This window comes from Calidris pugnax, unplaced genomic scaffold (assembly GCF_001431845.1).
Source record: "Calidris pugnax isolate Ruff unplaced genomic scaffold, ASM143184v1 scaffold98, whole genome shotgun sequence".
Lineage (NCBI taxonomy): Eukaryota > Metazoa > Chordata > Aves > Charadriiformes > Scolopacidae > Calidris > Calidris pugnax.
The window spans coordinates 246,567-270,919 of NW_015090829.1; the positions used below are offsets into that span (position 1 = coordinate 246,567).

General features: G+C 47.0%; 1 protein-coding gene across 1 annotated transcript; it reads left to right on the forward strand.

Annotated features, from left to right (window-relative positions):
• Positions 1–468: 468 nt before the first annotated feature.
• Positions 469–15,933, forward strand: CDHR5 (cadherin related family member 5). Its single transcript, XM_014940644.1, has 16 exons — positions 469–503; positions 1,452–1,706; positions 1,923–2,101; positions 3,003–3,053; positions 3,349–3,441; positions 3,568–3,666; positions 5,033–5,143; positions 5,521–5,697; positions 6,001–6,091; positions 7,660–7,757; positions 8,549–8,755; positions 9,806–9,922; positions 10,677–10,749; positions 13,515–13,666; positions 14,548–14,962; positions 15,348–15,933. Exons 2-16 carry the CDS (start codon positions 1,628–1,630, stop codon positions 15,551–15,553), a joined length of 2,148 nt encoding a protein of 715 aa, XP_014796130.1. The 5' UTR covers positions 469–503; positions 1,452–1,627; the 3' UTR covers positions 15,554–15,933.
• The last annotated feature ends 8,420 nt before the right edge of the window (positions 15,934–24,353 follow it).

Sequence of the window (24,353 nt, forward strand, 5' to 3'; positions counted from 1 at the left end):
AAAAATTTACACAGGCTCAGGAAAAGGTAGGAGAAGAGAGCAGAATAGCAGGCTATTGAGGCTTCAGGGATGCTCAGATGCAAATAATTGGAGCCTGGGTGGAGGTTCTGGGGAACATCCCTACAAGGAGCCATTGCTGGCAACTGGTAAAATGGGACGTGCCTTGTCCCTACAAAGTTGCTGGGTAATCACTGGGCTGAGCCTGGCTGCTGTCTCTGGATGCCCTCTGCTCACCCTGGGAAGGTGCTGCAGGGTGGCTGGGAGTGACAAGAGTGTCTCAGAAACGTAACCAGTTATCTCAGCCCAAGGGCTGGCACAGCACCCAGCTCCTTCCTGTACCACCCAAACAGAAGAGCAGCCAAGATGGCTTTGTCTTCACCAAAACATTTGCCTTTTCCGGAAATAAAGATGAGACATTTGAGAACTGGCCTTTAAATTAATTTTTTTTTTTAAATCTGTTTTTCAGGAACAACATGACAGACTGCAACTTGAAGAGAGAAACCGTAAGTCATGGGCTGGAGAACAAAACCTGTTTATGAAAGGGAATGTGGGTGCCATGGTTTCAGCTGGGATAGAGTTAATCTCTCACTAGCAGGTGGTGCAGTGCTGTGGTTTGGATTTGGGATGGAAGAGATGTTGACGGTGATGGGTCTGGTTGCTGCCTTTGCTGCTCCTCACACCAGCCCACCAGTGAGCAGGCTGGGGGACACAAGAAGTTGGGAGGGGACACAGCCAACCCCAGCTGACCACAGGGATATTCCATGCCTTATGGTATCATGGTCAAGATATAAAACTGGGGAAGAAGGAAGAGGGGACATGTTCGGAGTGATGGTGTTTGTCTTCCCAAGTGACCCTTACATGTGATGGAACCCTCCTCTCCTGGAGACAGCTGAACACTTGCCTGCTGATGGAAAGCAGGGAATGAATCCCTTGTTTTGCTTTGCTTTGGCTTTTGCTCTACTTATTAAACTGTCTTTATCTCAACCCACCAGTTTTTTTACCTTGCCCTTACTCTTCTGATTCTCTCCCCCGTTCCACCTGGGGGGGTGGGTGAGTGGCTCCGTGGTCCTCACTGCTGGGTGGAGTTAAACCACGGGAGTGGGCCATGCAGAAAAAGACTGGCTAAAAAAAATAAGACATAGGAGGTATAGTAGCACCATTACACCTTTTTCCAGGAAATGATCTGACCAAAATAGATCCTGGCATATCAGAAACATAAATTTGCCCACTTCCTCCCCAGTGGGAGAGGCTGGAATATACAGACAGCTTCCCCAGTGTTAGCCCTTGTCCTCCTTCGTGCTCATCTCAGGGAGCTTGGCTCTGAATTACGAAATGCTTCAAACGGACCCTTGTTGCTACAGAGAGTTTAGAATAAGAAAGACCCAGGAACAAAGTAGAAACAGGAATTCATGCGTTATCACGTTCCGTGACTGGTTAATATCTTTCAACAGGTCATCCAATGAGGCAAAGAGGCAAAGGTTGAACAGCAACAATCCACTCCAGGCAGACAACGTTTTTTGCCTTCGTGAAACGGTGAAGGCAGAACACGGCACCGGGAGAAACAAGGGGTGAAGTGGATCAGCTTCATCGGAAACAGGGATTTTTTTTCAACAACTGGCAGCTCACCATGGCTGTTTCTCCCTGGCTCCTCACCTCTGTGCTCTTCCTGCTGCCCTTCATGACACAGGTTTCGGCGCAGCAGCCAGGTAAGCTCTTGCAGGAGGTGGGTGAAGGCAGAGGAACAACCCCCAGGGCAGCAGGTTGCACCATTACAGGTGGGAGATCTTCACACTCCTACCCGGAGACAGTTTTGTTCAACAACCTCCTCCCCAAGGGTAACCAGAGGGCTCTCAGGTCTCGCCCAGCTCTGCCACAATGTGAATCCCTGCGTAATTTTGTGTCTCGTTTGTGTATTTTTCCAGGATGTTCTGTCAGTGATACCAGTCCAAATGTTAATGAAAATAACCCTCCTGGCTACGTGGTGGCCACTATCAATACAGAACCAGGCTTCACTGTAAGGATTTCCCCTTCATCCAGCGATGGCAATTTTTTCGCCATAGTGGGGTCCGAGCTGCAGCTGACCCAAAGTGTGGACTATGAGGTGAGTCTTTAGCTGACAGGCTGTAAGGATGACATGGATAATGCTGGGACGCAATGAGTTTCAACCTGGGCCTTGGCCTTCCAGGGATTCACAACCTGTTTCTAAAGCATCTAGGAAATAGCTTTGAAAAAGAAACCTATTTTGGTTGGGTTTGGGCTTGTTGCTTGGGAGGTCAGCCCTTCCGGTAGCGGGGGTGGTGGTGGTGGATGCATGGTAGACCTGCTGTCACCTTCCTTCAATGACTCTGTATGAATTAATGCCAGAGGAAGTTTTAAAACCAAAAATGTGACAACTGTAGTGTTCAGAGCTCTCCAGGGCTCGTAAAATGATCCTGTAGAAAATGAGCCTGTAGAAAACACAGCTCTGAGCAACCAGGAGATCTTGTGTGAAGCCTAAAGCCAGCATAAAAGGTCAGTGTGTTTAGTTAGGTTGCTGCTAAATTATTTTACCTTCCCAGAGCACTCTGTACACTGCCACAAGCATCCTTAAGCTGCCTTTCCCCTGCATTTATTTGAGCAAAGAACAGCAGAGTTATCACCCTGCAGGTGACACTGTACTTGCCGCTTGGTACATTTCTGTTTCATTCAATTTAAAAAGAAACCTCTGTTTGAATTCACCTAAAGTGGGAGAAAATGGCCGATTAGCTCTGCCCACGTTTTACAGGAATCACAGGGAGAGAAGCTGGAAGATTGGTGTGATTTGACTCCATCATAAAAGGCATCCCAGCGCTGATGGATGGCTGTACAGGAAAGAAAGGAAAAGCTAGATGTGCCTGAAAACAAGATAAAGCCCAGCAGCACTTCTGATTCAGCAATGCCTGCATTTGTCTCATTTACTTTAGAATGAGTTAGTACATTTTGGCTTGTTTCTACAACGGCTGCCTTTTTGTTTTTGCACACAGGATACCACCGTGCTGCTGGTGACCCTGATCTGTGAGAACGCTGTTGGGCAGGTGAGTGCTCCTCCGAACACTCAGCCCTCCCAAAGGGACCGCAGGGCAGCACCTGGCCTACAGGGCAGGGCAGGAGATGTCCTTTCGGGACACACACACTCCTCTCACAGTCAGAGAGAGCACACAAGGCTCTGTGAATGGGGAGGGAACAAACCCCCAAACCCCACACACTCTGTGGGCAGCCCCCACCCCGCTGTGCTCCTCACACCAGCCCCTCCGGTCCTTCTGTCCACCAGGATCAGCCCCCAGCAGCCTGATTTTTGTCTTTGAATCTCTGGCTTTGTCCTTTCTACAGACACATAATTTGGAAATTCAAGTGAACATTCTCAACTTGAACGATAACAGCCCGGTGTTTGCGCGAGGGAACCTGACGGTGTTTGTTCCCGAGGTAAGCGTTTCAGGGCAGTGCAGAGAGCCCTGAGTCCCCCAGCGCTGCGGGACCTAGGGAGGGTTGGCAGGGAGAAAGTCTTCAACCCATTTCACAGAAAGAATAACCACAGCGACTTTGTTTCAGGATACAAAAGTGAATACAACCATTGTAGCCCTCGAGGAGGTAAGCGCTAGCGATGCTGACCTGGACACCATCTATTACGAACTCGCAACGAAAGTGGAGGTGAGCATCTTTGGGGGAAAAAATGGTAGTTCTGGAGAAGTCTTTGTGTTTAAGTCAGAATTGCTCCAGCTCTGAGGCTAAGGCTGCCGTATTGCGTTTAGTTCTCTGAGAGCTTCTGGAGGAGGTGTGTCTTTTGCAAAACCCAGGCACTGGTTTGGTTGGCAGAACAGAGCAATCAGCATTACAGGTATTGAATGCTTTTACTGCTGAAGCTTTTATTACACTGTACAGGTTAAACTTTCATCGAGGATATTGTGAGCCATATGATGCAGGCAAGTCTCTCTGGGATGGTCTGTAAACATATCAGGAGGGACCTTTGTACCTCGCAGAGCTCAGAATTGCACCGAGTCAGATAACAAAAGGAGGAGTCATTGTCCTGTTTGCCAGCAGCATCCTTGCGGAGAGGAGATAAGATGAGCTGCCCAAGACCACACACAGGGTCTTTGGCAAAGTCAAAGGCAGACACCACTCTCCCCAGGTCCCAGTTTAGTGCCTTGTTTGCTTGATAATATGGGAAGTGAATCGTATGCACAGTTAGATTGATGCCAGCCTAGAGCGCAAAGGCTAGAAACCAAGAAAAAGTAAATTCAAAAGAAATCAAAAATGTGTCTTTAAATTTTTAAAAAGCATTGTGGAGTGAGCAGGCAGTGTCTGACACTCTGCCTCCATCACCTCCATAACCCCAGGGATTTTAAGGGCTGTGAACAGAAACCACAAATTCTTGAATTTCAGCTGTGGGACTAAACTTTGTACTCACATCGGTGTAAATTCAGGGGGATTTAGAAATCCAGAGGAACTCTAGTCAAGACAGCGAAGACATAAGATTAAAGACATGAAGACATAAGAGAACCAAAGCCAGTGCAGAAAGTTGTAGAGTAAAATGCAACTTATTTCAGTTTAGCTTTATGGTTGTTTCCAAAGTTCAGCTGTGCTAGACAAAGGCAAGTGATCTCACCAGCTCTTGGGTGTGGAGACATCTCTGACCTGTTCTGTGCACGGGTGTGAGATCGTTTGGCTGTCATGGACACAAAATCAAGGACTGGTGACAGCCTGTTGAGTGTAGGAAATAAATGAGGTAAAAGATTTCAGCCGGTACCTGCCGAGCAGGTGGGCAGCCAAAGCAAGGGATCCTGGAGGAGAAAACTCAGAGGAACATGCCAGACCTTCCTGACGAGGCAGGCAATGCTGGGGTGTGACACCAAAGATTAAATTGACCTGGTGTTCTCACACTGCACCACCCATCCGGGTCTCCAGGCCTAAAGGTCTGAGTGGGATGACAAACACAGCAATGAGCAGTATTTTGTACGTGGCTGTGATTGAGCCTGCTAATAGGGTTTTTTCCATTTTTTTTTTTTTTTCCCCCCAGGGAACAGATGGTTATTTTGCCATAAAAGGAGTTAATAACCCAGCAATTTATTTACAAAAAGCATTGGACTATGAGAAATTTAATTTGACAACGTTGGTCTTGTATGCAAGGGTGAGTTCGTTAGGAGGAATAAAATGCCTTGTTTGTCCCAGTCTCCTTTACCTGAAGGGTAAGTCCAAGAGGGAGATGTCTGGGATGGCAGGAGGGAGGGTGGATACTGGGGGGGGGGGGGTTTTGGAGCAGCCTTCCCCTCTCCAGTGAGGGGGGCAAGAATTGCACGGTGACTGTGTCCAGCCTCACATTCTGTCCACCTTTGTCAGCAGAATGAGATGATTCACCGTTTTAGCTCATTTCACATAAACTGCTGAACATTAGACAGAATGGAGTTACAACAGCCAAAAGCCCTTGGGCCACTGGCTTTTGCAGGTGGGTTCTTCTTTTGGCAGTGGAACTTTTATCTCATGAGTGGGCTTTGCTTTTGGGTGCAGGACAGGCCTGTGGACAGCTCTGAACTGACCAACACGGCTACCGCAACAATAAACGTACATATTGAACAAGCTGACACCAAATCACCCTGGTTCAAACCCTGTTCCTTCATTAACACGACGAAGAGCATCTGCATCAACAGTGGCTACACCGGGACGGTGAATATCTACGAGACCCCGGTAAGGAGGCGTGATCAACCTGTATCCTTGATGCTATCCCCAGACAATATCCAGATGGTATTCCAGGGGGTACTGCCTAATAATTTCCAGGAGCTTGTGGTGATCTCCAGTCATAAATCCATTCAGCACGACAGGGAGCCTTCATCCTCCTGGAAAGTGGAGGCTCTCCCCCACCCCACCCCAAAATGGCACTGCTTGTCCTTGTTCTCCCAGTAATAAATGCCATTTTGCCCAGAAAAAACCCACCGGAGCCATGCTGGGATGGGAGAACGTGGGGTGTAATGCTTGGCCTTGCTATTGCAGACAAAACCGCTCGTCCTGCAGCCGGGGCCAATCTACGCTGTCGATCCTGACTACCTTATAAATGAAAAAATCAAGTACAGTATCGTTGGTGGTGAGTAGACACTTCACCTTCCATTGATCGTATGTCTCCTACGGTACCTGCCGAGAGGAGATACCCTCCGCGGCACTTGAGAGTTGAGGGCCTGGGGATCTGCCCCTCTGTTTCCGCCACAGAAAATGAACTAGATCCTCAGAATGTTGTGGATTAAGTACAAGAAACAGACTGTACAGAGAGAAAGAAACTGGGAATTACAGTCCCACAAACCAATCTCCTTGAAACCTGTTTCAAAAGGGCTTTTTTGGGGGGGAGGTGAGACGTATTTTATCTTCAAGCTTTTAGACTTGATTTTGCCAGTCTGGTCACACCACTTTCATTCAATCTTTGAACTGAACCTGTAATTCCGACATCATCAGCATAATTCACATTCGTTGCCAAGAATTACATTTTTATTCCCCAGCACATCGCCACTGTCCAATCTGCCCTATTTTAGTCTTGATTTCAAAAAGATTTCTTGAATACAGTCACCTGATTGCCCAATCATTGACTGGGCCATTTATTTCATTCAAAGGATTTTTTTTTTAAAAACATTTTTATAAACAATAAGGGGGTTTGAATAACTATCAAGACAAAGGTAGATCACATTGGTCAGGCGGAGTGAGCGCTTGATCTCCCTTTACCTACGCCACGCAGCACCACATCTCTGATTATCCTCCTGATAATAAATACATTGAAGAACCTTAAATTCTGCTGGCATCTTGGATGTAGCGTGGCCTCCCTACTCCACGGTCAATAGGGAACCCCAGACTGGGTGTTCCTTGTCTAAATACAGCCCCCGGTATCTCAGAGTGAGGATGAGAACTAAAATTTTTGCTTATATTTTAACAGCTATCCAACATAGATGTTTTAGAATTCAAGCACAGATTAGAGATGTAGGAAGCTGATTTCTACCCCTGCATCAATATGAGAATGTTTCTGTGTCCAGGCTCCTTTTGTAGGCAGTAGAGAGAAATAAACATTTCCAGGGCATTTCAGAATGCAGCTCACTTTGAGGCAAATGTTCACAGTAAATTTGATAAATCATGCACTGAGATGCCATTTTCTTTTCACAATAGAGAGGTAGAGATGTCGGGTAGAGATGTCTTCCCTTTAGATGCCTAAAGCTATTCAAGACAAATCCCCACCCAACCATTCTTCATAGATTGATTTCTTGCCTTTAAAATAGGAATAATCCTTCCCTTATCTCTCCTGAAGTGCAGTGGGGTTTGGTTAGGGTTTGGGTTCAGGTTAGGAAACTGGAAACCCTCAGTCCTCAAATTGCAGCAGAGTCTCTAGGATCTAGGCATTTAGCAGAATTTAGGCTGGCTATATGTGGGCCTGGGCACTGGACATGTAAAGCTGTTCCACCTCATCTACTTGGGTTCACACATCTGCTCCACGTCTTTGAATCCCTCTGAATACCTCCCAGCACTCCCAGCCCCTGGAGCAACCAGGCAGGCAAGGAAACCAGCATTATGCCCTGAAGGTATCGTCACCAAGATGTGAAAAAGTACCAGTCAGTGAGCTCCATGTCACTTTATGAAGGTACCTGCCGATTTGAACGGTCTTTCCATTTTCTTTAGGGAACAAAGACAACGTATTCTCAATAGATGAAGACACAGGGAATCTAACGATGAAAAACGCGGCAACTTCCTTTGACACATACGTACTGCAAGTCATGGTGAGTCTGATGACATTGCGGACAACAACCCCGCATAGCTGGCTTTCTAGGAAACAGTGGTCTCCATGGGACAGGAATCCATTACATTAATTAAAGCTAACTTGGTTATAGCGTTTATTTTGGAAGGGTCTAGCATTTGACCAGTGTCTTATACCAATTTCATGCCAAGCTCTTGCAGAAGTTAAGAGGGTTTTTTTCCCCCTCGTGTGTGGATTGCATCGTCAAAGCAAATTAACTGAAAGGGGACATCCTGCTGAGTTGAAAATATGGAGGAGTGTAACTGACAGGTTTTCATTAGGCATGAGTGGAGCTTGTGTCACAGTAGTTAGAGTAACTCAGCGTAGAGATGAGCTCTGCTTTTGGCTCCAGCCCAAGAGGAAAGGAGGGATTTGAAAAGCACTCCCTGCAGGTCCATACCCAGGAAGATGTAGACTCTCAGGCAGTAGCTGAACTGACCCAAACCCTCATGAAGATGAGCAGCCTCTGCCTGCTGGAATCTCACTGTTTCGTACTGAAGCCTGGCAATTTGTCCAGGCACGGCCCTGTGGAGGATCCTATCTAGATTTTGGGGCTAGACTAAGACTGTGTGGAGGGCTAACAGCAGAAGCAAGCTGAAACACAAGGACTCCAAACCATACAGCCACTTGTGACAGTCTTGTCTCCAAGCTCACTGAAAATGATGGAAATAACCCCCTGGCTTGCAATGGGCTTCAGATCAAGTCTATTCTCTTATGTCATCACTAACAGGGAAAGGCTGTCATATCTCTCTCTCCTTCTCTCTTTCTCTCCAGGCAGCCCAGGTCAACAATATACAGAAATATTCCGTAGCCCGTGTAGACATTAAGGTCGTCAGTAAAAATAATCATCCACCATACTTTAAGACCAAGATCTACAATGGGACGGTATTTGCTGGTCTGGCCTCAAAAAGCTTTGTCTTCCAAGCTGAGAATCCTTCAACACCCCTGGTGATAACAGCAGAAGATGATGATTTCACTGATGTAAGAAACTGAAAATGCACTGCATTCTTTCTCACTGCTTCAGGCTTAGTGCAGGATCAGAAAACATGAGGAAGGGCAGGTGGGGAGAGGGAAACACATGTTTTCCTCTGGTGTTCCATATTATATTTCCCTGGAAATTCCACCCAGATCAGAACTGCTGATGGTATAATGTAATGTGGAGAAGTTGTTGGACTCCTCTCTTCCAAAAGCCAGTCCCACTTAGATCTCTGAGGGTGAGCTGATCCCCTGCCAAACAGCCCGCTGAGGAAAGCGTGGGGTTGGTGAGTTCTGTCAATGGGTGCAGGTCTGAATTCGGGCTGAGTGAAGTGTTTCTTTGAAGAGTTCAAGGTGGCAGGATCCCAGGCAGAGATGTCCTCTCTCTGTCAGCTCAAGGAGAGCTGTTTGTGGACTGGCCTGGGAAGAGGAGCCAGTCCAAAGACAACAGACAAGCAAGGACCTGCAGTCCTGGGCTGAAAATTGTTAACCTTCTCCCTGTAAGGAGTCATTTTGAGAGAGCCATTCTTGAACAATGCACTGGGAGAAGGAAAGCCATTCTCATCCTGCCCCATTAAATATAGGAAAAAGTGTTTGTTTTATTGATGCCAAGCCTTCCATAACAAGACTGGGGATCTGGTAGAGGAGTAACAGCCTAGATACAAAGGAAAAATTTGTGCACATCTCAGCAGGGGGATTTTTCTCCATGTACATCGTCCTTTGGCACTGTATTAAAGGCAGAACTCATCAAATTTACGAGGTCCCTTGCACAGATTAGTTTTACTTGGGCAAATACTAAAGTTACCAACACAAGCTGAGTAAGACTTGGGCTTTTTCTGGAGGCAAAGCTTTTAGAATACCTTCTTGAACTCTGAGCAACAGGATGAACACACTTGAGTTCAGTCTCTCTCACCTCCTCAGTCCAGATTTATTTATTGCACTATCCACCTGCTCCTACTTTAGGTGTATTTGAAAAGTCCCACCAGTGGGCTGTTATGAAGATGTGTGCAAAGCACAAACAGAGTAGTTTAATCATTTGCTCTTCTGGCTCTTCAGAAAGTCAACCCAGGCATTGAGTACTACATAAAAAACAGCACGGATTTCATTGCAACCAAAGATGGACTCATCTTGACAAACGTGATGCTGGAGTCACCAAAAACTGTAACCATTGAGGTAGGACAAATTTCTTCATTATCTTGCTTAGGGTCATGGAGGGAAGGGGTAGTTTCTAGTAGAGAAGCACCAAGGGCGGAATTCCATTAGGTAAGGGATATAATGAAGGGACAGTCCTTGCCCCAACAATTTGCATCATAAATGTATAGGGAGGGAGATGAAGTGATAGCAAATTTATTCTGTGTGATACAGGCTGTATCTGGGGTTAGCTGTAAAATTGTTTCTCCAGTCCTGCGAGAGATATCATTGGAGACAAGAAGAAAGTCACTGGGGGTATTTAAGAGCCCCCTTCCCACAGTTTGATTCTGATTAACAGAAAAGGAAGTATCCACAAGTGTGTAAGAGGCTGGTGTGTAGGTAGAGTATGATCGCTGGCATATACCCCAGCTCTAAAGGCTACAGCCTCAAACTTGGAAATTCTTTGGTAAATCCAGTACTTCTTCTTCTCAGGTCAAAGGAAGCAGTTAACAACTTTAGATTTCCTCAGAAGCTAGATGTTCACTTTGTCCATCTGCCTGCACTGTGCTGCAAAGCTGGACACAAACAACACACCTGGTGCTGGCCCAGGACAGAGGGCTCTTCAGAGCTCTTCTTCCTCTGTGACTTTATAGTCCAGCTACAAGGCAAGGATATCGTGAGCATGTGGTGAGGATATGGACAAGGTACTTTGTCCACAAAGTGCCCACCATAGCGCTCAAGAGTGAGTTGGATTTCTAGGAAGTTCCTCAGTTATCTCTTGCCCACGTTCACACAGGCTGTTGGAAGAGATACGGTGAGCATGGAGGAGGCGAGCACTGTCATCGTGGTGGAGGTCCTCCCTGCCGCAGGTAGGCTGGCTGTCTCTGTTTTCTGCTTTGTGGAGATGACTGGGGTATCTTTGCCATTTCTGTGGGCAAATTGGCAATGACAGGTCACCCGCTGAAGTGCCCTGAGGTTCTATGGTGGCTGTAAGAGGGAAAACACTCAAAATATATCCTTAACACGTGATCACCACAGGCCTTGAACAGCCTCCTGAGACTGTAAGTGGCGCCGTGCATCGTAGTGTCTTCTCTTGTTATTCTGAAGATAAATCTGGGGTCCCTTCATGCGGGACATTTATGAGGCAGAAATAACCCAGGATGTCTTATGGCAAAGGAGAGTTGCCCTGACACCTTGGTACATTATTGTTCTTTTTTTAGCCAGAAATAGAGAAAACTGCAATATTATTTCCTGTCTTATGCAGAACGGACAGAAGCTGGCAAACTCTGACAAAGCTGGGCTTCCTCATGAGCCCAAAGCATTTGCTACTCGGGTCAAGTTCTCATACTCCAACATTTTAAGGTCTTACCAGAAGAAATGAGCCATGAGAAATAAGATAGACATGAGGTTACATACATAACCCTCCAGCTCTCATTTGGTTTTGACATAAAAATAGCTTACTCTTCCATTCTTCTTAGAAATGGCTCTTAAACAGATCTTATAAATCAGTTAGATTTGAAGCTTATGAAGCTTCTTATGCTTTGGGTTAAGATGAACAAATATCATGCATTTTCACGCCAGGATAGGCAGATAATGCCCAGATTCTCCATGATGATGTGTGATTGAAGTTTCTGGTTGGGCTCTTCCATCACTTCATCCTCTGAATTACAACCATCATGGGGATTTCTGGAGGAAAAAAAGAAATGGGCTCCTGGATTCCCTCAAGGTAGTGTCACTGCACAGCTCAAAACACGGGCTGTGTGAAAACTACCTAAACCAAATTTAAGTCCACAGTCCAGCTGAGCAGAAAGCTACTTCAGGTGTCAGTACACTGAGCTGCAAACACTCCAAACAGATGTACCAACACTTCTGTGCAACTTTTAAATGTTACCCTTGGTATTTAAACTCCACAAAATACTGATGATGGTGGCTATGCAAAAAAGCAGACTGAAATTACACTGACTGACTCAGACACTATGGGAGGCATTGAGCTCCATTCTATACTATAGCCAGCACCCAGGAATGGACCAAACAGCTGAAATTACCATTTGCCCAGCCAATCTTTAGGATATTTAACCCTCAACTCTAAGAAGTGGTGTTAAGGAATGTGCACGCACTGGGTTGGAGAGTGTTTTACTGAGCGTTCCAATATCCAGGGAGAAGTTAGAGTTGTTTTTAATATCCTCTCCTTCTGGGAAGCTGTAACTGTACATTGGCCTCTGGTTTCTGAGACCTCAGTGCCAGAGCCAGGCCCTGGGGATCTCAGGGTGAGTCAGGTCTCTTTTCTCAAGTCACAGGTGACAGGACGAGAGGAAATGGCCTCAAGTTGCGCCAGGGGAGGTTCAGGCTGGATATTAGGAAAAATTTTTTCACTGAAAGGGTTCTCAGCCATTGGAATGGGCTGCCCAGGGAGGGGGTTGAGGCCCCATCCCTGGAGGTGTTCAAAAGACGGGTTGATGTAGTGCTGGGAGGTCTGGTTTAGTGATGATGCTCCTTGTTTGTTGTGTGGGTGTCTATTTTTGTCAGTTAGGTTGACGGTTGGACAAGATGATCTTTAAGGTCCCTTCCAACCTAGAAGATTCTGTGATTCTGTGATTGCACCAAGCTGGGGCAGCGGGCACAGAGGCACTGCGTGGGGCACAGCACGGGAGGAGTGGAGGGTGGTGGAGTTTCACGTCAGCTCCATGGGCTGTGGCTCCCCAGGAGACATGAGTAAGAAGCAGAAACTCACTGATGTCCCAAACCCTCCCCAACGCATTAATGATAAACTGAGGGTGCAGTCAGTGCAGAGGGAATACTCAAAGTCCATTGTCATAAACAGGTCAGCAAGAGAACAAAACTGTGTTTCATTAATCATTAAACTTTAAAGAGATTAATTTACACTATAAAATGAAACTAGAAAACTTAAAGAATCCCACCATCACCACCAAAGCAAGCTGGTTACCCTTGAGGCAGTTACTGTCTTTCCACTGTAATGTTGGTCTCTACAAATACACTGATGGGTGGCTGAAAGAACAAGCTGCTCCTGAGAAGGCTGCTGCATCTGGCTACAGCTGCAAAAGGGAATGAAAGTGTTTCCTGTCCTAGGGACCTTCTCATGCTTTTCCTGTTTCCTCTTATACTTTCTTATTTCTGATTTTAATGTGCTCATCAGTATCGGAGGTGATGTTGTGGTTAACAGAAGCTTCACACTTTCACACACATATGTAGGAACATACCTCAGTTTTGCATGCTGGTGTAAATGGGAGAAGTGGGAAAGGAAAAGACCTACCCCTACCAAGTTTTACTCCATGGAACATCTGCATCTGATACAGTCATGAATATATTAGCTTAGTTAAATAAGTCATTGTCCTGTGAATGGATGCTATTTCCACTTCATGTAGCTCATCGGAAGTTAAAATATTCTGTGGGGTCACCTTACAAAATAAAACCAACAAACCATAACCTCTGCTTTTAGGACAGCAAACAACTGGCTTTCTGTGACATTAAATATATATCGCTGTCACTCTCTGCAGCCCAGGATGCCTCTTTTCCATGCAAAAGTTGTTTGGAGCTTCTCCCACAATGAAGTTTTGTGACAAAAAAGTCAGCTGCCATTTTTCAGCTTTGTACCACTGGTCTGTTTTTCTTGCAGGTGTAACCGCTTCCAACAAGATACACACTGCTCAGGATATGGCCATCTTAGGTGGTACATTAGCAGCACTGCTATTAATTGCCTTAATCTTCCTTGGAGTGATGGTATATAAACAGTATGGAGAACCAGTCAAACGCCTGATCAGGAAAAAGGTAAGTGCCTTGTTTGCACCCAAATTTCTTAGAGTTAGTGGAAATCTGAGGAGTTTTTAAACTATGGATGGGCTGTCCAAATACTACACATGTTTGTGTGAAGGTGATTAATTACTCCTGAGACAAAGTTTGCAAAGGCAGGGTTGCTTTGGTGGTGTTTGCTGCTCTTCTTTTCTGCCCCCTGAGGCTGGAGCTGTACGGTAGATGATGAGCAGATATGGTAATGAGGGGACTACAGCTCCACGGAGCACAAAATCTAGGATGAACGTGGCACATATCACAGGTAGTCTCTGAAAAACATGTGTCTGTAGAATAAACCAGTGCTCATCCTCCCTCTACAGTCAACGGAGACAAAAGTCTCTTCATATCCTATCCTAAAGCCTGGGCTCAGACTGTTGGCTGCACCTGAGCTGTTTACCTTTGGCTCCTCAAGTCCCTGGTGGTTGGGTTAAGTTTGGGGTGTAGTTCATCTGCCCAGATGCTGGTCTCTGCCTCAGGACGGGACTGTCAGGAGCCTGGACTCCACTGACTACAACATGAGTCCAGAGCGCACAGCTCAGGGGAATAGCAACAGTCTCTCACCCTAAGAGAGGTAAATCCCACTCCAGGGTAATACCCCAACTGGGTACAAATCAGAATCCATTACTGGTGCTCAGCAATGGTGGGACGATATGCCCATGCTTATCGGGGGGAAAAAACCCCAGAAAGGGAGTCAATAAATAAAAAGGAGCTGTGTCTTTCCCAGGCTTCAAATAAGTCTTACTGCAAAACAAGCTGAAGCTTTCCTGAGCATGAGCTCAGTGACTTCAGCCACCCCTTCCCGCCCCACACCCCGTTTCTTTTCCTTTCACTACAATCACAAGGTTTCTCTCCTCCTGTAGTTCTCCAAGGACACCTTTGGGGATTACCAGAACCAATCTTATGAGCATGATGAATATGAAAATGTGAGCACCAAACAGCACGAGACGTCAGAAAACGGCACTTACCGGTCGATGACACATGTGCCAGAGCAGCCAGCACTTTTCTTGCCCTCTTCCAATGCAGTAGAAACTGATAGCGTCCCGAAGACTTCTATAGCTTCCACCATCATCTTTGACCAGGAAGAGAAAGAGGATAAAATGGAGGAAACTGAAGAAGAGATTGAGCATGAGAAAGAAGTGAAGTCCATCCTCAAGACAGACAGGCATGCGGGAAATGATGGCTACAAAGCCGTGTGGTTTAAGACTGATGTGGATCCAGATGCTGGAGAGACAGTTGAAGTGATTGAGGACAATGCAGCAGATGGTGATAATGACAGTGACCAAGATCTGCAGACGAATGATAATGAGGAGGAGGAGGAGGAGGAAGATGATGATTATGACAAAGATGATCACCACAGAGGGCTGGGGGTGTCCTTTGCCCCGGGGAGCTCATCACCCCCAGCTGCAGAAGTGAAAGTTGACATGTCTCACACAGATGCAGAGACAGAAGATGACAGTTACATTTAATGGCAATAGGCCTGCACTCCCCCCCCAAAAAAGGGAAGAAACAGAAGAAGAGACTGAGCATGAGAAAGAAGTGAAGTCCATCCTCAAGACAGACAGGCATGCGGGAAATGATGGCTACAAAGCCGTGTGGTTTAAGACTGATGTGGATCCAGATGCTGGAGAGACAGTTGAAGTGATTGAGGACAATGCAGCAGATGGTGATAATGACAGTGACCAAGATCTGCAGACGAATGATAATGAGGAGGAGGAGGAGGAGGAAGATGATGATTATGACAAAGATGATCACCACAGAGGGCTGGGGGTGTCCTTTGCCCCGGGGAGCTCATCACCCCCAGCTGCAGAAGTGAAAGTTGACATGTCTCACACAGATGCAGAGACAGAAGACGACAGTTACATTTAATGGCAATAGGCCTGCACTCCCCCCCAAGAATGGGGGAATCTCAGCTGCTTTACTGACACAAAGCCCATCTTTCTGCTCAGGGGGGAAATGAATGCAGGAGCATGGGGCTGCCTGTCCTGCTTTTCTGAATGCAGAGATTAAAGCTGGAAGAGATTACAGCTAATGCAGCCTTTTAGTGAAACCTTGAAATATCACTTAGGATTTTGAGTGGGGGGAACAACAGGACCCATCTCTCCACCTTCCTGCCTGTTCCCCCTGGGGTCCCTCACCTCCCATTTCCCAAACCGGTTGCAGGTAGAGCAGAGATGTAGCTGAACTGACTTGGAAGCAGTTAGCCCAGCTTGCAATAGCAATTTAGTAGCACAACCCAGTGTTCATCTTCTCTTGGTTGGTAAAAAAGCCAGCGCTGACGGCTTGGCTGTTCCCTTTGGGGTGTCAGACTTTGATGCCAGCTGCCAGCAGGGAAGCAGTTAGCCCAGCTTGCTGTAGCAATTCAGTAGCACAACCCAGTGTCATCTTCTCTTGGTAAAAAAGCCAGCGCTGACGGCTTGGCTGTTCCCCTTGGGGTGTCACACTTTGATGCCAGCTGCCAGCACAGGTCACCCTGTCCCTGCCATTCCTCATATGGCTATCCAGGAGCTCGCTTCAGGGCTTGGCTCCGCTCTCTGCCGTGCTAGACTCTGTGTTCCCAGCACAAGCAGCTGGCATGGGCCACCACGGTCCTCGTCCTGCCAGCAGCAAGGAGTTTACATGCTCAGGAGCTGCTATTTCCTCTATCAGTGGTAAGCAAGCACCAATCATGTGTTTTTTACTGAAGGACTTTGTCATCAATTTTTCTGTGTCATAAAACCACTAATTGTGCAGTACTTCATTAGCTGTCTCCTTCTGTCAGGGAAAAAAAGAGTTCCTGCCGGGACCTGCCCACAAAATGCCAGGGGTATTTTCAGTTCTCTGGGCTTTTGACAACAAGGGGGATCATTCTGGGGGGGCTGGATGTGGGGTCAGCGTGGTGTTTCCCATTGCTTCCCCTGTCCAACAGGGCTCAAGGTGTCCCTTTTCTCACCGCTGCAGAAGGTGGAGGTCAGCACTGCCTCCAAGTGCCAGATGGTACCACCATTTCTCTGCTCTTCTTGTCCCAGATGCCAACTCCTTTGCATACACCCTGTCTCCATTCTTGAGGAGCCCAGTGCTCTCATGCTGGTGAAAATACCATCTTCCAAGCTTCACCTAGATCTGAGCTGCAGCTGGAGAGAGGAGGTGGTTCGAGTCAGCTCTGCTGTGCTTGGATTGAGTCCAGGCTTGAGCTGGAAAGCCTGTTGACCTCTGGATTGAGTTCATGGGGTGACAGCACCATAGGGTGCCTCCCTCCCTCAATCCTCCCTCATCTTTCAGCAATATTGCCTTCCATTATGGTCCTGCCATAAAGCCTGAACTCAGCAAAGTGAGCACATCAATTCCAGGTAGCACAGGGAGTAAAGTGCTTGATGCTCTGGTCTAGACTTACCAACCTCTTCCCTCAGCTGGCAACCAAAAGCTGCTGGGATTTCTACTAGGCTGGAAAAATGGCTGTGTGCATCTGCATCTTCTGATCTATCAGCACAAAATTTGTGCTGCTCCTGGCTTTCTCATTTTGGGGCTAACTGCGGAGCAGACACGGGCTGTTGAGTGCTTAACTTCCAGTAAAAAGCCCAGGAGTCTCCAAGCCAAGGATGTAGCAGAAGGAGCTTGGGTCAGTGATGTTTATCTTGTGCTCTAAGCACAACAGCACAGGATTGCAACTGGGGAACTCTCATGGTAGAGAAGCAAAACCAATAACTTTTCCCTCCAAGCCAATCTCCACATTGCTGCCATTACTCCAGAGAAACCCTTGAGAGAGAGAAACCAAAGCATGGCTGCTGGGATCCACACGTGCACCAAAGCACAAATGGTTTCCAAGGAGGCTTTTATCCTCTTGGTCCATGTTTTATTTCTGTGCATTTCCCCGTCGTCAGTGTTGCTGTCGCTCAGTTCTGCTCACCTTTATCTGAGGAGAGCTGCCCCTCGCTGTATGGGCTTCAGGAGCTGCACTTCTGCTGACGGTGGAGGCTGAGATACGGAAGACTTTCCTCCTTAGTGCAATAAAGGTATTTGCCCAGAAATTACAAGTGTGGTTTGTCTTATGACAGAGGCTGGGGAGTGCACTCTGTGTTTGCTGTATAAACATGGTTCCTCGTGTAGCTTAAGGTTATCTCCACCAAACATTTCCCACCGGACTACGAGAACTTTCCAGTAGTTGCTAATCTTTACTGACACAAAGCCCATCTTTCTGCTCAGGGGGGAAATGAATGCAGGAGCATGGGGCTGCCTGTCCTGCTTTTCTGAATGCAGAGATTAAAGCTGGAAGAGATTACAGCTAATGCAGCCTTTTAGTGAAACCTTGAAATATCACTTAGGATTTTGAGTGGGGGGAACAACAGGACCCATCTCTCCACCTTCCTGCCTGTTCCCCCTGGGGTCCCTCACCTCCCATTTCCCAAACCGGTTGCAGGTAGAGCAGAGATGTAGCTGAACTGACTTGGAAGCAGTTAGCCCAGCTTGCAATAGCAATTTAGTAGCACAACCCAGTGTTCATCTTCTCTTGGTTGGTAAAAAAGCCAGCGCTGACGGCTTGGCTGTTCCCCTTGGGGTGTCACACTTTGATGCCAGCTGCCAGCACAGGTCACCCTGTCCCTGCCATTCCTCATATGGCTATCCAGGAGCTCACTTCAGGGCTTGGCTCCGCTCTCTGCCGTGCTAGACTCTGTGTTCCCAGCACAAGCAGCTGGCATGGGCCACCACGGTCCTCGTCCTGCCAGCAGCAAGGAGTTTACATGCTCAGGAGCTGCTATTTCCTCTATCAGTGGTAAGCAAGCACCAATCATGTGTTTTTTACTGAAGGACTTTGTCATCAATTTTTCTGTGTCATAAAACCACTAATTGTGCAGTACTTCATTAGCTGTCTCCTTCTGTCAGGGAAAAAAAGAGTTCCTGCCGGGACCTGCCCACAAAATGCCAGGGGTATTTTCAGTTCTCTGGGCTTTTGACAACAAGGGGGATCATTCTGGGGGGGCTGGATGTGGGGTCAGCGTGGTGTTTCCCATTGCTTCCCCTGTCCAACAGGGCTCAAGGTGTCCCTTTTCTCACCGCTGCAGAAGGTGGAGGTCAGCACTGCCTCCAAGTGCCAGATGGTACCACCATTTCTCTGCTCTTCTTGTCCCAGATGCCAACTCCTTTGCATACACCCTGTCTCCATTCTTGAGGAGCCCAGTGCTCTCATGCTGGTGAAAATACCATCTTCCAAGCTTCACCTAGATCTGAGCTGCAGCTGGAGAGAGGAGGTGGTTCGAGTCAGCTCTGCTGTGCTTGGATTGAGTCCAGGCTTGAGCTGGAAAGCCTGTTGACCTCTGGATTGAGTTCATGGGGTGACAGCACCATAGGGTGCCTCCCTCCCTCAATCCTCCCTCATCTTTCAGCAATATTGCCTTCCATTATGGTCCTGCCATAAAGCCTGAACTCAGCAAAGTGAGCACATCAATTCCAGGTAGCACAGGGAGTAAAGTGCTTGATGCTCTGGTCTAGACTTACACCTGCCTTCAACCAACCTCTTCCCTCAGCTGGCAACCAAAAGCTGCTGGGATTTCTACTAGGCTGGAAAAATGGCTGTGTGCATCTGCGTCTTCTGATCTATCAGCACAAAATTTGTGCTGCTCCTGGCTTTCTCATTTTGGGGCTAACTGCGGAGCAGACAGGGGCTGTTGAGTGCTTAACTTCCAGTAAAAAGCCCAGGAGACTCCAAGCCAGGGATGTAGCAGAAGGAGCTTGGGTCACTGATGTTTATCTCGTGCTCTAAGCACAACAGCACAGGATTGCAACTGGAGAACTCTTATGGTAGAGAAGCAAAACCAATAACTTTTCCCTCCAAGCCAATCTCCACATTGCTGCCATTACTCCAGAGAAACCCTTGAGAGAGAGAAACCAAAGCATGGCTGCTGGGATCCACACGTGCACCAAAGCACAAATGGTTTCCAAGGAGGCTTTTATCCTCTTGGTCCATGTTTTATTTCTGTGCGTTTCCCTGTCGCAGTGTTGCTGTCACTCAGTTCTGCTCACCTTTATCTGAGGAGAGCTGCCCCTCGCTGTATGGGCTTCAGGAGCTGCACTTCTGCTGACGGTGGAGGCTGAGATACGGAAGACTTTCCTCCTTAGTGCAATAAAGGTATTTGCCCAGAAATTACAAGTGTGGTTTGTCTTATGACAGAGGCTGGGGAGTGCACTCTGTGTTTGCTGTATAAACATGGTTCCTCGTGTAGCTTAAGGTTATCTCCACCAAACATTTCCCACCGGACTACGAGAACTTTCCAGTAGTTGCTAATTGCTGGCTACAAGAACTTTCCAGTAGTTGCCCTTCAGGCTGAAGCTACCCAAAGAAGGATTGCTGAGGGGTAGGTGAAGCCAGAGTGTTTCTACTCTGACCCTCTCCAAGCATTTGCCTGTTTGACCTCTGACTAAAGGTCCCAAAATGTGCCACCAGCTTGCTGTGCACCAGGAACCAGCATTTACCATGGTTCAGAGGTGCTGAGTGCTCAGCTGTTTAGGGATGGTTTTGGCAATGCAGGATTGTGTCCCAGGCCAGTGGCTGACATAACCCCATTACATGGAAGAAGGGATGATCTCTGGAAGCAAAGATGAAAACTGAACAAAGAAGCAGACGTCCCACAGCAGTGAGTGCTCCCCATCAGATGGACAAAGGGAACAGAAACAGCTCTGTGCTTTCTAACCTGTGGGGGCATGGAAGGAGACTGGAGAGAGGAGGTTTGAGAGAAGGAGCAAAGTGCTGATAAAAGCAACCTGGTGTTCACCAGCCCCTCTGTCCCAGTTTTCTGCAATTGGGACCAGTCAGAACCCAGTTATTGTTATCCCCAGCTCTATTACATGGGTTGCAATTGGCCATCCTTGCCTCAGGAGCTGTGAATTTTTTTAAAGCACAATGACCTGAAAAGCGACTGACTGGCATTGGGAAGAACTGCTGATTGTCTGATCCCGTCTGCCCTCGGTGAACCAGGAAAAACATTTCTGAGAGAAATGCTGACACAGACAGAACCGTTCACCGAAACCAAGGGACAGGCTCGACTCAGTCCTGGTGTCCCTGGAGGTGTGCAGCTGGGTAGTGCTGGGCTGGTACCTAGAGCAGCATGGGGGATTGGGCCCCCCAGCTGTCACCAGAGATGATACCAGCACGGTGATGAGGGGATACATACACACACACACACCACTGCCCAAGACCAGCTGCCCCCTGAGTGTGCTGGAGCAGAAACACCTCCTTTAGGAAACAATTCTTCACAGAGAGAGTGGTCGGGCATTGGAATAGGCTGCCCAGGGAGGTGGTTGAGTCACCATCCCTGGATGTGTTTAAGAACTGTTTAGATGTGGTGTTGGGGGATATGGTGTAGGGGAGAACTTTAGAGCAGGGTAGATGTTTGGACTCGATGATCCCGAGGGTCTCTTCCAGCCGAGATGATTCTGTGATTCTATGATTGTTTCCTGCCATTTTTTGCCAGCCTCGGGACTACCCGAGGCACAGCCTTCCTCTTGCTTTTACATTTGGAGACTCTTTTCCTGTGGACTATCCTTCTGCAACTTCTTTCTACCAGCCTCAGGACTACCCGAGGCACAACCTTCCTCTTGCTTTTACATTTGGAGACTTTTCCTGTGGACTATCCTTCTGCAACTTCTTTCTACACACCCGGAGAAAGGAAAAAACCTTTTCTGCTTGTCCAGAAGCAAGTTTCCAGGTATCAGGTGTTTCAGACCAATGACTGAAGGGAATGGTTTCCAGCAGAAGGCAGTTCGTGCGGGCTGGCACAGTCTTTCTACACACCCGGAGAAAGGAAAAAACCTTTTCTGCTTGTCCAGAAGGAAGTTTCCAGGTATCAGGTGTTTCAGACCAATGACTGAAGGGAATGGTTTCCAGCGGAAGGCAGTTCGTGAGGGCTGGCACAGTGTAGCTGCTCCATTTCACTCCTTGCTGTGCCATGTGTGACCTGTTCCTGTCCCTTGGCACGCCGTTGTCAGTCTGTCTTCCCTCTGCTGCCGAATTGCTTGGGCTTCTGGGCACACGCATTGGCATGCTGATTTATGAGCTCCCTGGATTTGCAATCTGTACTTGTCTGTTGGGGCTTCACCTTCCCCCTCGTTGCTGTGCTTCTCGTGCTTTTGGCCTTTTCTGTTGGCAGGGTGTGTGAGTCCTGGCACCCTCCACTTGCAGTTCCTTGGCTGTTGGTCCTCTGGCTCCCCTCCACTGGCAAGTGCCACCCCGTCAATGTGCCACTCACCTGCCAGGCTCCCTGTTGGCAGTTCATTCCTCTACAGCCCCAGCTGCTCGGTCTGTCCCCCCACGAGCTTTTATGTTCTTGTTCTTTTATCCTGCAAAATTCCAGCTGGAAATACCCAGAAGTTGGTGCTGCTTGAGACAAAAGTTAAACCACAGCACTCAGAAGGGAAAAAGTGTGTTCAAATAGTGCCATCACATGGGCAGCAAAGGCACCTGTGTTTTATTCTCCACAGCTTGAGTGAGAAAGCAGAAAGTGAAGGGAGATTCTGCCAACTCCTTCCATCAGGGCCTGGTGGTGAACTGGGGTGTCCTGTCAGCAGGGAGGTTTCACTGACCTCTCCTCTCTTGGCCTAACAGCTCCCCACAAGGAGAGCGTGTGTCTGCAGAGCCTGATTGTGATTTGCACAGTGAGGGTATGAGCTACAAGGGTTGGCTGCAGCCCTGGAACGAGGGTGTTGAGATGCCACCAGTGCTGTGCCTTCATTGATGTGCCATATCAGAAGATGTCACTGGGCATGGCAGGGAGAGGGAGACATGGCTGGTGGTGCTCTTTGTGGCATTTTTGAGGTACTGAAGCCAGGCTAGGATGGTGATGGGCAAGGAAGACAGCGGGAGGTTGGGGACTGACTTCCTTTGTCTGCCCCTGGATGGGCAGAACTGACCAAGGGAAAATGTTCTTGAGCCACCACTTCTGATGCTGATCCACCACCGCTCACCCGAGCCCGCACACTGTTTCCAAATTTGGGTCTCAGAAGAGGTTTTGAGTGCCTCTTTCTTTTGTTCTCGCTGTTGTAGTGATGGCCAAGGGCCCCCATTTCACTCTGCAGCCTCCTCCCTGAAGGTCCACTGTGAGCCATCAGTGCCATGCCCAGCCTGAGAGCCATCCCCACACCCTGCCACATGGTTTCTGCTGATCCATCCCTCCAGGGGACTGTGGGAGTCCCTGCTGTTTGGTTGGGGTGCAGGCAGGGAATTAGAGTCTTCTTCCCTCTTCAATAAGTTCCAAGTTTATCTTTAAGATTCATCTTTCAAACAGAAATTGGACAGGTCCAGTTAAACCAGTCTTTTCATTGTGATCTTCCGTTTCTAACATCAGTACATACAGGCACAGTATTTCACATTTTTCAGGGTTAAGCTTGTATCCCTTGGAAGGAGATGATGTTTTGTAAATATTATGTCTAATGTAGTGATTGTTGTTGTTGTTATTGCAAGGAGAACAGATAAAACTTGGCAGCAGGCAGAGCTCAGCCTCTTCGAGCTATTGCCTGGTAAAGCCTCCAGACCCTGTGTTCTTGTCTCCTGGCTTGGGCCTGCCCCGACTATTTTTAGTTTAAGAAAATTATTGGAACTGGATTTAAAAACCAGCAATGACTGAAAACTGGCAAACAAAACCTTTTATTTTTATATTACTTCTAATGCGTTATGGCTATTTCTGATTTGTTTGGGGTTTTTTTAAATGGAAATAATATACAGCAAAGAAAATTCCTGATTTTAAAGAGGTGGAGTCTTATTCCACTTTCAATCTTACATTATTTTTTGAAAGGAAATGAAGAAAAATGTGAAAGGAACCAGAAGGAAATGTAATCTTTTAAGTTCAAACCTATCTGAGATGACACTAAATCTGGTTGGATTTTTTTGCCTGTTTAGGGTGCAAAGGTTGACTGATTTTTTGCATTGTTGTACAACAGCCACATTCTTTTATAAACATTTGTATGAGAAAGACAAATATACGAAGTGATAGCAATGTTTTTATAAAATTGTTTGGATCAGCTGGAAGACTTTTGATAAAGCAAAGTAACAAAGAAGTGTTTCAGTAAGCTTTTAAATAAATATCACAGATTCAGATATGAATATTGTGAGGAGCACCATGACTTTTCTCAGACAGACATAAGTTTCATGCACTGGTTCCTACATGGACCCTTTTCCGTGCAGGACTGAAAAGCATAAAAGTGCTTATGCTGAAGCGGTTTCTTGTAGGTAAATAAAAATCTAAGCAGCTTTAAAAGTTCATCCTTAAACTCCAAAGACATTCAAATGGTTTTGAAAGTTCAACTCCACAGGTAGATTTCAGAAACCTCTTCCACCCCATCCACAATCTTCTTTACCAGCTTAGAATAATATTTGTTCAATATCTGTAATGCAGATCTATAAAAAGCCAAATCTGGTCTTTGCAGATAACAGCCTTTCTCTAATGGTTATTTTATCTGACTGTTTTAGTCATACAAATATCAACCAGGGCAGTCCCTCTGATAGATCTCAGCCACTAAGGAACAAATTATGCAGAACTAGGAATCTTTAAATGCTTCCGCTGGAGTTAAAAACTAAACAAACAAAAAAAATCACCCCAACTTCTTATCCTCTTACTGCAGTTTTTCTCCATAGGCCCAAAATATTGTCTCATAAACTCACTTTAATATCAGCTAAAAGACAGAGAAGCAGGAGTGAAAAACT

What these genes read in the sequence shown, in the direction of transcription:
- CDHR5 (XM_014940644.1), top strand. Translation starts at nt 1,628, where the DNA reads ATGGCTGTTTCTCCCTGGCTCCTCACCTCTGTGCTCTTCCTGCTGCCC. An exon ending in CCCAAAGTGTGGACTATGAG is followed by an intron (nt 2,102 to 3,002) that starts GTGAGTCTTTAG and finishes TTTTGCACACAG; the next exon opens with GATACCACCGTGCTGCTGGT. An exon ending in CAAGTACAGTATCGTTGGTG is followed by an intron (nt 6,092 to 7,659) that starts GTGAGTAGACAC and finishes CATTTTCTTTAG; the next exon opens with GGAACAAAGACAACGTATTC.